This window comes from Mixophyes fleayi, chromosome 11 (assembly GCF_038048845.1).
Source record: "Mixophyes fleayi isolate aMixFle1 chromosome 11, aMixFle1.hap1, whole genome shotgun sequence".
Taxonomy (NCBI): domain Eukaryota; kingdom Metazoa; phylum Chordata; class Amphibia; order Anura; family Limnodynastidae; genus Mixophyes; species Mixophyes fleayi.
In genome coordinates, this window is record NC_134412.1 from 92,541,642 (window position 1) to 92,556,924 (window position 15,283).

The 15,283-nt window shown below is 42.6% G+C and overlaps 1 protein-coding gene across 11 annotated transcripts in view; it reads left to right on the forward strand.

Moving 5' to 3' along the window:
• GRAMD1B (GRAM domain containing 1B) overlaps positions 1-15,283 on the forward strand; it is a 301,019-nt gene that overhangs the window by 277,618 nt on the left and 8,118 nt on the right. For all 11 annotated transcript variants that reach the window (XM_075190311.1, XM_075190312.1, XM_075190313.1 and 8 more), the window contains 15 exons: positions 3,542-3,626; positions 3,911-4,014; positions 5,207-5,302; positions 5,703-5,783; positions 5,881-5,996; positions 6,091-6,244; positions 6,988-7,165; positions 7,419-7,562; positions 7,748-7,866; positions 8,003-8,145; positions 8,236-8,339; positions 10,190-10,393; positions 12,761-12,845; positions 13,648-13,755; positions 13,832-13,952. In XM_075190311.1, coding sequence (XP_075046412.1) covers positions 3,542-3,626; positions 3,911-4,014; positions 5,207-5,302; positions 5,703-5,783; positions 5,881-5,996; positions 6,091-6,244; positions 6,988-7,165; positions 7,419-7,562; positions 7,748-7,866; positions 8,003-8,145; positions 8,236-8,339; positions 10,190-10,393; positions 12,761-12,845; positions 13,648-13,755; positions 13,832-13,952 — 1,842 coding nt within the window. The remainder of the gene's footprint in view (positions 1-3,541; positions 3,627-3,910; positions 4,015-5,206; positions 5,303-5,702; positions 5,784-5,880; positions 5,997-6,090; positions 6,245-6,987; positions 7,166-7,418; positions 7,563-7,747; positions 7,867-8,002; positions 8,146-8,235; positions 8,340-10,189; positions 10,394-12,760; positions 12,846-13,647; positions 13,756-13,831; positions 13,953-15,283) is intronic.

Below are 15,283 nucleotides of genomic sequence, written 5' to 3' on the forward strand. Positions count from 1 at the left end.
AAAGTGTTGTCCGCCCCACAGCCTGAGATCTGGCTGTCCAGGAAACACTGACCGTCACATGACCAGCCTTCTAACACTAATACTACAGGCATTGTATCTGGGTGCACTGTAATTACCATGTGCCTATGATCTCACATTCTCCTATGTAGTTACATATTTATAACTGCTGGCTCTGTACATGAACACGGCCTCCTTATCACATGTGTAATACATCAGCCTGCAATATTGACAGTGTTACTGTAACTCCTCTATAGACAGACCCCTCACCGTGACTCCCTCTCTAGAGAGTAACATAGATAGTAGCCTATGACATGTATGCAGAGAATGTGCTGAGCGGTCTATGTAAAGACTACACAGTGCCATGTATTCAAACTGACCGCACTGAGCGAGTCATGTGAGGGTCGGATCTCTAATTTAGTATGCATGCTTAGCATACATCCCCTGCCAGGCCAATAAAGCAGATTATTGTCTTCCCGCACTGTCATTTTGTTTCCAGAGAGAATGCGAAAAACCAAGTGATGCGGGTGAGGTAAAGGGAGTGTCACTAACTGAGGAGGGGGTTGGTTAACTAACCGGGGGCTGCATACAGTGAGGCACATGATTGATGTGATGTTACATTGGGCTGTGTGATAGGAGCAGTCTTTGGGGCTTACACCCTGGCAGCGTCTGTCCCCTGTTTACGGTGGTAGCCGCCATTTTGATGTCACCAGTTCCAAATGGTAGACTGCATGATCAGGTCTATCTGCTAAGCGCACAACACGACATGTCTGCCTCCACTTTCAGCAGGTGACAGATTGACTATATATATATATATATATATATATATATATATATATATATATATATATATATATATATATATATATATATTAGTATGCGGGTTAAAATGAGTTTAGTGAGTTTAATGTATGATGACTTAGCTCCGCTATGTATTGGGAGAAATAAATGCTGCATAATTACCAGTAGGCACAAAGGCTGTCTGATGTCTGGTGTAAAACGGGTATGACTGGTAATGGGGGGTGCCCACAGGTGTCATACCCACAGACCGCAGGTAGGTAAGGCTGGGCGTAGAATCAGGGGGGTTATCAATGCAGGTGGCCTGTAGTGCTTGGCTCTCCCCTCCTACAATGAAATACTTAGTTTGTCTGTACATACAGAGCTACGTCATGACATTCAGTGTACACATATAGAGCTACGCCATGACATATTCAGTGTACACATACAGAGCTACACCATAACCTATTCAGTGTACACATACAGGACTACGCCATGACATATTCAGTGTACACATACAGGGCTACGCCATGACATATTCAGTGTACACATACAGGGCTACGCCATGACATATTCAGTGTACACATACAGGGCTACGCCATGACATATTCAGTGTACACATACAGGGCTACGCCATGACATATTCAGTGTACACATACAGGGCTACGCCATGACATATTCAGTGTACACATACAGAGCTATGTCATGACATATTCAGTGTACACATACAGGGCTACGCCATGACATATTCAGTGTACACATACAGGGCTACACCATGACCTATTCAGTGTACACATACAGGGCTACGCCATGACCTATTCAGTGTACACATACAGGGCTACGCCATGACATATTCAGTGTACACATACAGAGCTATGTCATGACATATTCAGTGTACACATACAGAGCTATGTCATGACATATTCTGTGTACACATACAGAGCTACATCATGACATACCTAAATCATGGGGATGTAATACAATACACTTGGTTTGATTCTTCATCTATAAGTTGTAATTTCATTTGATTTGGGAGCTCTGAAAGCTTGATGCTGGAACCTGCTCTCCAGTAATTGTCCACTCCAGTGAGTGTGTGTGTAGTCTGCCCGGGCCCATCTGTACCTCCCTGATGGCAGCCCTGCCCGTCTGGGTGTAATAATGGAGTCGGCACAGGACCCCTTAACGCTTAGGCCCTTTTGCACTGTGCACCATTGGTAGATATTTGAGGGTCTAGAATTGACTTTATTTATAGGTTTGTCAGTGTACGAGATCCATACATCTGCAGGCTAAGCATCCCTCTTTCTTTAAGGTCAGGAGGCGGTGATTGGTTTATTAAACCAACTTCAGCTTGTAACAAAACATTGTCATTATAATAATATAACACATTCAGGCTCCGGATAGTCCCACAGACACAGTGAATGAAGTCTGTGTATTGTGCAGACAGTCAGGGCTATAGGAATATTCCTAATAAGCTCCTGCTGCATCCCTGACCTATCATCCCTCAGCGTCTGACAGCTGGGATGTGTCCCGTCAGGGCCGCTCCTGTATGTGTCTCCAGGGACGGCCAATACCAGGAGGACACTTACTCTTTATAGTTGTAGTACATTTTATGTGACGTTTTATAAAGTTGTTTTGTTTTTTTTAAAAAGTGTTCCAGCTTTTATACTATGGCCTTGCAAATACATATAAACACCATCCCAATTATAACTCCTTTAATTCGGTGTGTAAATTAAAGACCGTCTGTAACATCTCAGAAGTCTTTTAAAGTGGTTCTCAAACCACTTGGAAAGTTCCCGTAGTTAGCAGTAAATTATCTAACTTTAGATGGAATCAAAAATGCTCGTTAAATTGGTGAAAGGCGAAATGGTCTGTTCAAGCTAAACTGTCTACATTGTATAGTATTTTTCACAATTTTCTATGTGAATGGCGAACTCGAACTTCAAGTTGTAAAACCCAAATGAATCCAGTACAAAAATCACTATCATACTGCAAACTGGTTTAAGGCCCTATCAATGAGCCAAATTCAATCCAATTTTGATCTGGTTTGAATAGCGCGAGTCTCTCTATTAACGTGTGACGTCCTACCTGATTATCTGACGGGACAATTAGCAGAGATAAAACATTACTGTGTTTTGTGTTTATTGCAGTGTGTAATTTGTGGTCTCTCCAACTAGCGCTCGGCTGCTGTCTTCCATCTACATAATTGCTGTCAGGTTTCTGGTATTCACATGCAGAGATCCGCTAATTGCCAGATTTCGTCTGTGATTCGGGTCCAGCCCCATATTGCACTCTGCTCGCTCCCATGTGACCTGTCCTCTATAATGGGGAAGTGGCCTAAACTATGTGTGTGACTGAAACTAGGGCGCCCAGTGATTGCAGAACACACAGAGTCCAGCATTGTGTGCAGCCAATTCCTCCATCTGTTCACATTCTGCCGGGCCAACAGTTTCTCTCCATCTCTTGCACAATCCTCGGATCACCCTGCCCTGACAACAAGAGCTGTTTGTTGTTGTGTCAGCCAGAGTCATAGCTGGGGGCATCCTTTAACCCTTTACCCTCATTCATTAGTGTACAGAAGACTCGCCGGGTTGTGTCCTATACTTGCACTTTCTCCTGAGACGTTAGAATGGCTCCCACCCAATAAACTACATCCTCCTATATGTTTGTCTGCTGTTGTGTCTCCCTTCCCTAGAGCCTCTTATTGCTGGTGTGTCTGTGCCTGCTGCCCCCTCTTCCCCTATCTAAGTGTTAGATTTTGTGCTTCCAGGTATTGAGTCCAACGTATAAACAGAGGAATGAGGATTTCCGGAAACTCTTTAAACAGCTGCCAGACTCTGAACGTCTCATTGTAGGTAAGAGAACTAGTCTAGAAGTGTTCCGTCCATTATCAGTGTATATCGTACTCAGCCCGCGGAGCTTATAATCTACTGGAGTCACCTATGTGTTTTAACATTTAATTATTTTTTTTAAATTGATTTTATTTTGGAACCAGAGATGATTATTTTAATGTTGTAGCCACTTCTCTGCTTATCCACAGTGGTAAGAAAGTCACCTACTCTGCTCTCATGAGGACATTTTTCTTTGGGTGGTGTTGACCTGTTGACGCTCACCCTGCTATGTGTCTGTGTACTTGTAGATTACTCCTGTGCTCTGCAGAGGGATATATTACTGCAGGGCCGCCTCTACCTGTCTGAGAACTGGATCTGTTTCTACAGCAACATCTTCCGCTGGGAGACCCTGGTCAGTGCCTTCTATAACCTCTCTGTCACAGATTGTCCTTCATGTTAAATGACTGTCAGCACAGATATATGTAGATGTACTTAGCCAAGTTGGTGATCTGTACTATCTTGCATTCATTGCATGCTTCCGGATTTCTGCCAAAGACACTGACGTGTAAACGTCTATAAGCAATCTGCTCTCTTAGCAGCAATTCATTCTACAGTATGTTTACATTTAGGACAGCACAGCAAAGCATTTCTGTGAGATAAGTCCCTTCGCTATCAGTATAAAGAGCGTGGTTCCACTCACTGTGACAGTCACCAACGTAACATCCTTAGTCATAAGCAGAGGTTGTAAAACAGTTTAAATAGCTCAGTTATCTCTCTCACAAATATGAATATATGACTCAGGAATAAAGGTGTTTTTTCATTTCCTGGTTTATTTGAAGAATGGAGGATAATAATGGCACAGACTACAGATATGATTGATCTCCAAAGAAGTTCCCTGTGTTATTAATGAAGAATATGGAGGTGGAATGGGGGGGAATCCTAACAACTGATAAATACTAGGTGCACTTGGGAAACTTAATAACTTTTATTTAGAAATTGTAAATTATTCCCTATTCTGTAAAATATTTCAAATAGGAAAAGTTAGAAACGTGATAAGATAAAAAATATTTTGTATCAAGACCCTCAGTGTACTTAATGGTCATAATGTTTCTAAGTCCATAATAGGATGGAGATAAATGGATCTCCCACTAAAGAATCATGTAATAAGGAATTAGTACATCTCCATGTCCTTGTATATATGTCCCAAGTAGATTGTAGATTGTGATCAGTAGGTAGGGAGAGTAGGGAGTAGACACAGGTAACTGTGTTATTAACTTGAATAATGATGTTAACAGTTAATATTTATTGTCTCCCTGTAGAAAAGTCACTTCCCATTTCCTGGTTTAGTTACAGGACTGCATTACAGTGCGCTCTACAGAGGAAATGACAATTCTATCAAATATTTTTGTTTTTATAACTAAGTTTTAAAAGTATTTTTAGTTTACCAAGACCCCATATCATTTGGTGTAAAAATATCTGTATTTTGCTGTAAATGACTAAGAAAATAACATTTTGTATTATTTTCTGTTCTGAAAGAAATGTGTAAATGTCTAAATAATGATTGTCGTATGTATCTAGTCTACTAATGAGCCTGTGTTTTGCAGCTGACGGTACGTTTGAAAGATATCTGCTCAATGACTAAAGAGAAGACAGCCAGACTCATTCCAAATGCAATTCAGCTTTGCACTGACACTGAGAAGGTGAGATGACAAAACGTCTGGCCCCTGTATATCTATCCTAGACACTGCATGTGACACCAACATGATCATGTCTTTATGGACAGCTGTCTGCCCAGGTCATACCTAGGGGTCATCCACCTTCCTCTTTCTCCAGCTGCTCCTAGAGAATTGCTCTGTTCCTTAGTGGCACATAGTGAAGAGTGTAATGTCTTCCCGTCGATGTCCACTTTTCTCCTAAGAGTGAGGGGACATTGGGAAGCTCTTTATTGCACCTTCCCCTTCATGGTATCGTCATTTGTGTCCTGGGCCTACATTTTTCCAGTTTGTAAATGCCCATTTGATGACCCATATTGGCTCACATGCTGAGCAATACTGACCTAGAGATACCCCCTCCTGTCCTAATGCGTCAGTCTTTTTACAGCACTTTTTCACTTCATTCGGGGCTCGAGATCGAACCTACATGATGATGTTCCGGCTTTGGCAGAATGCTTTGCTTGAAAAGGTAGCCCTCTTAATCGTTCACTTTTTCTTTACCAAAAATATATAGCCTCCCTTTATCCTGATTCTTACACCTGTACCGGATTCTCCGCTCTCTGCAGCCGCTGTGTCCGAAGGAGCTCTGGCATTTCGTCCACCAGTGCTACGGCAACGAGCTGGGCCTTACGAGCGACGACGAGGACTATGTCCCACCGGATGACGACTTCAACACGATGGGGTGGGTGCCTGGGTTACAGATGAATCTGCTTCGAGGCTCCAGAAAGGTCACAATGCTGCTTAGTTGCTTAGCTATAACTGTGTTGTTTTCTTAGTTATTGTGAAGAAATTCCAGTGGAGGATGTGGAAGTTAATGACAATTCCTCTAAAAGTAGCAGCGACCTCAAACCAGAAACAAATTGCAACCTCCAGGACCCGTCTCTTACAAGCAGTAATCTGACCTCCACCACCAGCAGCGAGGCCCCTGCAGTACGTACAATTCCTGCATACCGGTACATACACCAAGACACAATAGCGATGTCACAAGAGTCAGGGCCGGGACAACGATTTAGCAGAACTGAATGACTGTTGTGCTGAATGTCTGTGAATGTACATCGTGAAGTACGTTTCATGTCCAATGCTCTGTAAATCCAGCACAGGTGGTGTACAGTGCTTTTATTTTACTGTACTATTAACCTGTTGTTTGATTGCTCCTTACTGTAAGACACAATAGAGGTTTAACGAGTCCTGGCCGGGAGAAGGAATTGGCAACACGGAATGTTCCTGTACTGGTAACATACTGCTTGTTTGCTCACTACTGTAAAAGTGTTACAAAATCCGTTTGGATTCTTAGAATTGGGCAAGAACGTGGATGGTAGCTATTGAAGCTCCAGATGTTACTTTGGACAGAACAGTAACAGATGTGGTTGAATCTCTTCCTTTATTATAGTATAGGATACATAAAACTGTAAGTAGGGCATTACCCTAGTTGTAAGTGCAGATGTCTATTTTTTATTTATACCTACAATATTGGGCGGTCAGAGATAAAGTTGTTTGATTTGTTTCATTTAATTTTGAAATTTGCCCAGAAAGTACTACAATATATTATAGTTATAAATGTTTTATTATTTTTCTAGCTGATTCCCAGTAAAAGCCCTGAGATGAGACGTTGTAGGAATTCCACCTCCAATCCAAACGATTTGTCCTAAGAATAATCCTGTCTCTTTCATCAGTTTGATGGTGGCATCCTGGATGACCTTGACAGCTCGTTAGAGAGGGAGATGTTGTTTGCAAGCATCGAGGAGCAAAAGGTGGAGCTTCTCCCACCCGTCACGTCTCCGTCCCTGGACTTCAATGACAATGAAGATTTACCTACTGAGCTCAGCGACTCCTCAGACACCCATGATGAAGGTGCGTGCACGATATAGATTGATATGTAGATGACAGAGAGAGGATGGAAAAGCAACATGCTAGTTGGTGTAAACAGGATAAAATACGAATGATATATAGGACAAGAGAATGTATATAGAGAACAGTCAACGTAAGAAGGGAATGATTCTGTTGAATCTGATGAGGAAGATGAGGAATACTGATGGAGCTTGTGGCTATTGGGGCAGGGGGATGTTGAGCTGCACAATCATTAAGAATTTTATTCCTGACACAGGTGAAGTCCAAGCGTTCTATGAAGACCTGAATGGTCGGCTGTACATCAATGAGGTATTCAGCTTCAGCGTGGACAAACTGTTCAGCCTCCTCTTCAGCGAATCTCAGTTCCAAAGAGACTTCATGGAGCAGAGGCGGTTCACGGGTGAGACGCTCGTTGCTGGGGGTTGGGTGGTGGTCTAGATCTCCATCAGCAGGGATCTTTCATGTTGTCTATTTTCTACGACCCTGCTTGGTTTTCCGTCTTTCTAAACAGTTATCCCAGTACAATATATGTCGTTGTCTTCTACAGTTTTAGAGCGCCTCATACTTTTCTGTTTTTACTGCCAGAAGTTATATTTCATCCATGGAAGAAGGAGGAAAATGGAAACCAGACCCGTGTTATATTATACACCATTGCACTAACTAATCCTCTGGCACCTAAGTCTGCAACCGTGACGGAGACTCAGGTGAGCCATTCATGTTTATTGGTTGTATTTAGATCCAAATGAGTTCTTCCTCCTGGCCAATGAGATACGATGTTTACGCCTGTTTGCCAGGGATGTGATTCCACCTTCTTTGATCTTTGGTTCTTCTGTATTTCAGACGCTCTACAAGGCCAGTCAGGAGAGTGAATGTTACGTGATTGACGCAGAGGTACTGACACACGATATACCTTACCATGATTACTTCTACACCATCAATCGCTACACGCTGACCAGAGTGGCACGAAACAAAAGCCGGTTAAGGTATAGCCAAATGAGAGACGTTTGTGCGTGTTTCGGTGACTGCAAAATATCCGCCATTCATTTAACTTGCTCTTTATTTTTGTTTTACAGGATATCGACGGAGCTGCGTTACCGGAAACAGCCGTGGGGACTTGTCAAAACATTTATTGAGAAAAACTTCTGGAGCGGTCTTGATGAATATTTCCACCACTTGGGTTAGTTTTTGTTTCCGTGCTTATCTCTAATAATTGCTACAGAGTTCAAAAGGGCTCTCCAAAGAAAAGTAATTATTAGCCGACACCCCAGCCCCACCCGCCCTATAATAATCGTTACACTATTATTTCTGTTTACTCAGGCGATCACAGATATGATGGCGCGGAGAACTGACATTCCGTCTGCAGATTGTTTTATTTATTGGCTAGTACACATACATTTGCAACTTTAAATAAATACATTGCTATTTTGTTTGTAGTCCTGGAATAAAACACACTCATATGTGCTCTGCGCATTGGATACAATTCTGTGTGTGGCCATGCCAATTAAAATAAACACCTCTGTTCATATGAATACATGGCTGAAAAGCGCAGCAGGAAGCTAGAAAAGATAAAGCGTATTTCGTGCATGTTGTAGGAGGGCGCGCACAACCCAATAAGCTAAGATCATCTGCAGGTTAATTGTCTTCCTCTTTCCGAAATAGTGAACCTTCCGACTCCTGCAACCCTAAGTTTATCCAGCCTTTTTCACTTACACCCCTGAGCCCCACAACCCTCTGCCCCTCATACCACTGAGTAAATATTTAATAGATCATTTGTCCTCTGTCTTCCTTGTCTCGTTGCTGGGTAAATACCTTATTACCAACACAGGCATCACATTTTCCCTATTTACTATCTGCTTACCCAAAAAGTCCTCCTGTGTAGACTGCGCCCCTACAGAGACCTCTCTACAGTGTGAGCCATGGGAAGTGTCTCTGCTTCATATGAGGACGGTCCGTCTGACATACAGCAGCAAGGACACATTTATGCTAGCAGTTGGCAGTTTGCAGTTGCTGCTGAAGATGAAACCTTTTTCCCTAATTCTGCTCCTATTATTACTAGAAGCATATTCATTATTTCATTACATTCTCAGCAGTAGAACCTCTTTAATACAATGTCTGTGTGGCAACAGATACAGAAGTGATCCATATTTACATACTATTTAGAGTGCTATCTCCATAATATGTTACATATCTGTTGATTGTTCATCTAGTTTCTGGGCTGAATTAAAGTAATCATGAGATTGCAACTTTTTATTTAACTAGGAACTAATGACATGAATGAGACATGAGGCTCAATATATCTCTGTGATATCACTAGTTCTTAGTGACAGGATAGACTGCTTTCTCATGCCTGAGTGATGTCACTGGTTCCCAGCGACTGGATAGGCTGCATTCTCATGCCTGAGTGATGTCACTGGTTCCCAGCAACTGGATAGGCTGCATTCTCATGCCTGAGGGATGTCACTGGTTCCCAACAACTGGATAGGCTGCATTCTCATGCCTGAGGGATGTCGCTGGTTCCCAGCGACTGGATAGGCTGCATTATCATGAACATTGAGAATCAGTAAAGTACCTCATGCCTTCGTGATGGCAGTGCTTCCTGGGGAGATAATGCATCATCATGTATAGAGGATCAGCGTCTGCCTCCACAGTGTATAGGGGACAGATACACTTCAGAATTATGTATTTTATATCCAGTATAAACTTCCTGAGGATTCTGTGGGGTTAATTCAATTGGTGGCGTTACTGCCGAAAGTAAAGCTGCCAGTACACTATTACCGTTACTACGGTAATAGTGCGTTACATTACTGTAGCACAATAATTTTTAACGCTGCCCCTGAGCAGAAATCCGGGTTATAATGACCATATTAATGGTAATAGAACGCAGGCAGCGTTACTTTCGGCAGTAACGCGGCCAATTGAATTCCCACCTGTGAGTTTTAGTTTAGCAAGCCAGGGGTAATAATTAGTACAATGCCATTAGTGTATAGTTATGGGTAAGGTAACTGGGGTTTCCCATTCTGTTTTCAGAGAATGAACTGACCAAAGCAGAGACTGCATACCTGTCTGACCTTCACCGGCAGTCCCCCAAAGACAAGAGCTCCAAGATCACCTCCACACGACGCAGGAAGCGCCCCCATGCTCATCTGCGCATTCCGCATTTACAGGAGGTTCTGAGCCCGGTCACCACACCAACCGATGAGGAGAGGCAGCACCGCGTCAGACATGTAGCAGGTCAGAGGAATCTAACTGTCTAGTGCTAGATGCCACTTAGAGGGAGATGTTTCTTGGAGTTACTTAATAATCAAAATGTTTTACAAATAACACTTCCTGGCAGTATGAAACTATTAAACATAATAATATAATGCGATAATGCATCTTGTGTCATGTCACAAACATGTATGTAAAAATTCCAGCGCCATGATGTAAACTACGCTGTCTAACATTGTATGTACAGCAGGCCTGGATGCGTTCCTCTGATTGTATGGTCAGAGGCACAAAAGTTATTATCTAGAAATTTTGTAAAGAAAAGTTTGTGAACCGCTTGATATGTTATGGCCATGCACGTTGGTGGGTGGGGCAATGCAAATTGGTTGTTGTGACGTTAATGGGGTTTGTGTATATCCATTCATGTGCGGCACAGTATACTAAAGGTGCAAACTGCTAATCACACCTCACATATTTGTCCAAAATGTTCGGTAATATAATGTAAATTCCTAATAATCAGAATATTATGCCCAGCAGTGCCCAACACCTTATACCCAGCAGTGCCCAACACATTATACCACACGCTTTGTCAATCATCTGCCTTTATCTTCTCAAGTCTAATTTCTTCTGACCACCCTATTTTTAGTCCCAGCTTTCCCCAGTCCTAGCCTGTCTCCTGTCAGTCTCCTCTAATGTCCTTATTGTATTACAAGATACAAGACAGGGTCGGAACTAGGGCTGTGCGACAGGGGCGCCCGCCCAGGGCCCAACGCTGAAGTGGGGCGCAATTTAGGAATATTTTAGGTTAATTTGGTTAAAATTGAGGACTGGGGGGGGGGGGGGGGGGGGGGCATTTGTTTTTCTCGCTCCAGGCGCTAGAATTCTAAGTTACGGCTCTGATACAAGAGTCCAGGGCTTCTAATCATTTATTCAGCCAGGTTCCAAATTGCGCCTGTGAATCATCTTTGTGACTCGTGGTTCGGTGTTTGGTTGATAACTGATGTTCTTAAAATTTCCATAAGATTCATTTTGTCCCCAATAAATCCCCTCTCTAACCACACTGTGCTTTTCATGGGTGGTGCGTTGCTATGAAATCCTCATGGGTATCTGTTTAGTTATACCATGGTGTGGTCACGAATAGAACTTCAGGCTTAAACAGAGAGGTGTCTAGGATTTGTCAGATGGAAAGAGCCACATATGTGTGTGAAATACTTCAGTATGATCAAAACTCAAGTCATATAAATATCATGTATCTTCCTAAGGGTTCTGATAAGCTGCTGAAGCCTTTACATATGTCTTTGTGTACGGTATAAGTCACCTCTTTCTATAGAGCAGCCGATAGGTTTAGGGGCCCTTTAATGAGTCAGGATGTGTTTTTATTCCTGTCCCCCATCTTTGCTGCTTCAGTTCTGCTCTATGCTCCATCTTAGAACATGGGAAGCTTTACAGGCAGTCTTTCACACGCTAAAGGTGGAAAGTGTTCTGGAAAAGTCATTACATCTTCCTTTTTCTTTTTTCAATCCTTGTTGCGTCATGTTCTAAAATACTGTTTTTCAATCATGTCAGAAGTATTTTGAACGTGGCTTAGAAATGTACGTAGTCATTACTTTGTGAGGCCTGGAGCAAATGCATTAATTATCTCTTAGCATGGGGATAGGGATTAGGCAGAGGTATATCTACAAATGCCGGACACAGCACAAACAAAAAAACTGAGTTTCAAGACGACAAACAAGAAATGTTGCTTTTTAGTGATTGTTCTGAGTTGAATCCCTAGCTGTACCTGTGTGCTTTAGCTTAGGAGATAATGCCACTGTTGGCCACTTGTGGAGTCGTTCTGTTTCTGGGGAACCGCTATAAAGATTTAGGATTGTCTGACCTGCCCCCTCTCATTTCATACTTCATTCTCGGGTCCTTCTTCATAGTAGTCAGCTTCAGTGCAGCCAGCACTTCAACCAGAGCTGATCCAACTAGACTCCGCACAGTTTGGGGATGATATTACTGGGACGTTCCAGATACTGTTTAGTGCTGCTGCAATGCATAAAGGTAGATGTAGTTTTCTGGCACAATCATTGCACACAGAGCCGTCACTGCAGTCTGCTCTCCATTCAGCAAGGACATATTTTACAAAGCCAGAAAACGGTTGCTGGTTTCCACACAAAATAAGACTGGTAGCATTTTGCTAGTTTGGTGGTAGTTAAAATTATATTATGATATTTATAATTATATTCTTATGTGTTAAAATCGCCAAAAGCAATAGCGTGTGTGAAAAGATTTCCAAATTACTGTTTTCAGAAATTTTGGGGGGGTTTACTATTTATTTAGTCTGTATCTTTTCCTGCGCTCCCTTAAAGTTTATCGTCTCGTTTAGTAAAACTTTTATTTGCTTCCTTCTAGGATCCACACAGACAAGACACGTTCCTGAGGAGAAGCACAGTCCCCTGCACAGCATCTCTAAGCTCCTTCTGGTGATCAGCTGCGTGTACGTTATATACTAGTTATACCTGTGTGAGTGTGTGTGTGTATAATTGTGTAACCACGGCGGGGTGTGGCCTGGCGGCGTGATAGGCCCTGATGGTCTCGGTTCATTATTCTCTGTCCTTTGGACTGTGCGGCTGTGACAGATCTGCATTTCTTAGTGTAGGACATTGGTTACTTTAGTCCGTATACAGTATCAGTATATTTGTGTGCATATAGACTCTTCCTGTCTCCCCTATACTCTGTTTTTTATCAAGGGAACGGAGAGGTTTCTGCAGAATAACAAACAAGCGGTTTTCCGAGCAGGAACAGTGGAAAGTAGAATATAATTTACATTTCCTTGTTCCTGCTCTGTCATCCATCTGTACCTGCACATTCGCTCTGTTATACCACAGATATTAGTAAGCATTATCTCTCCTCCACCCCATCATAAAACAGAACGGCCTTTAGTCATTGTTCCCCAGATAGATGGTTTGCCTTAGGCCCTTCCCCTAATTACTCACTCACTGATTACTGGATGGTACAGTGTAAGACCAAGACATATGTCATTTAGAAGCAAAACTCACCTCCGCTAATATCACAGTTCTGCTGTAACTAATAGCAATCAGTCAGAGCATTTATTTACATTACCTGATTCACCTGTCATTAATCAAAGGTAATATCTGATTGCTGTTATGGGTTAATTGAACCATTGTTATTATAGAAGCACTGAAGCGGTTGGTTGTTATTTCATTGATTTGCAGCCCAAGTAGTTGTCCAGTGATCTAGAGCCAGTCCCCTCTCACACCTTCTCTGTGTTCCTATAGGCTGGTGCTGCTGGTCATGCTGAATATGATGCTCTTCTACAAGCTGTGGATGTTGGAATACAGCACCCAAGTCCTCACCACATGGCAGGGGCTCCGACTACAGGAGAGGTATATACAAAGGGGTGAAATCTGGGGGACGGGTCCCATTCCACAACCCATACTAACCTTGTTCTCTCGTGTCCAGTCCCCTCCCACAGTCAGAAGCTGAATGGACGGAGCTGTTAGAGTCTCAGCAGAAACACCACGACACCGAGCTGCAGAAGTGGAGGCAGATCATCAAGTCATCCGTGATGTTATTGGACCAGGTATGGAGAAAATACACCATCAATTCAGCATATTCAATGCACCTGTTACAGAGATAACCTTTGTTCATGATAAATGCTGAACTGTAATAGAACATATAGGGGGCAATTCAATAGCTGGCAATGTGGTGCACAGACATCGCGCCACTCACATTGCTGACACAAGGGAAAATTGGATTAAATTTTATTCAAATCTCTGCTGCGAAGCGTCACTGGAACGTCCGTGAGACACTTTGCGGCTAATTGAATTCCCCCCATATAGTTTATGGTCCAGTTACTTCAGTGGTAAACAGTTGTGATTAAGGCTGAAAGTTCACCAGTGGTTAGTACTTCTGCCTCACAGCACTGGGGTCATGAGTTCAATTCCCGACCATGGCCTTATCTGTGAGGAGTTTGTATGTTCTCCCCGTGTTTGCGTGGGTTTCCTCCGGGTGCTCCGGTTTCTTCCCACACTCCAAAAACATACTGGTAGGTTACTACTACATACTACTAGTTTATTGGCTGTTATCAAATTGACCTTAGTTTCTCTGTATTGTCTTTGTATAGTGATGAATAGTATAGAGTCTATAATGCAGTAATGACTTCCAGCATCCACAGACAGATTATTATTATTATCATAGATTTGTAAAGCACCACAGTGCTCCACAGCGCTGTATACCCTGGTTGTGAATAGTGAATGGGCAGCACAGTGGCGTAGTGGTTAGCACGTCTGCCTCACAGCATTGGGGTCATGAGTTCAATTCCCGACCATGGCCTTATCTGTGTGGAGTTTGTATGTTCTCCCTGTGTTTGCGTGGGTTTCCTCCGGGTGCTCCGGTTTCCTCCCACACTCCAAAAACATACTGGTAGGTTAATTGGCTGCAATAGAAAAAATAAATAAATAATAAAAAAAAAATTGACCCTAGTTTCTCCCTCTCTGTCTGTGTGTGTGTGAGTGTGTGTGTGTATGTTAGGGAATTTAGACTGTGAGCTCCAATGGGGCAGGGACTGATGTGAATGAGTTCTCTGTACAGCGCTGCGGAATTAGTGGCGCTATATAAATAAATGATGATGATGATGATGATAGTGTCTGGGTATTTAGTACACTGAGCTGACATGCTGTTTGTACTGTGGAGTTATGTATTAACCATAGGCCAACCAGTGGCTTCAGTGTCCACACATTGCAATGGAAATAGTAGAATACATGATTTTTTTTGCATACAAGTTGCACCTGACTCATTTTCGACGTAAGTCCTGTTATGTGCCGTATTACGCATGAAAGTTTTCTGCACGTGCTCAGAAACTGACTGTACACCAATAAAGGCAACTGCATGCAATTAAAGTTCAAACACAAA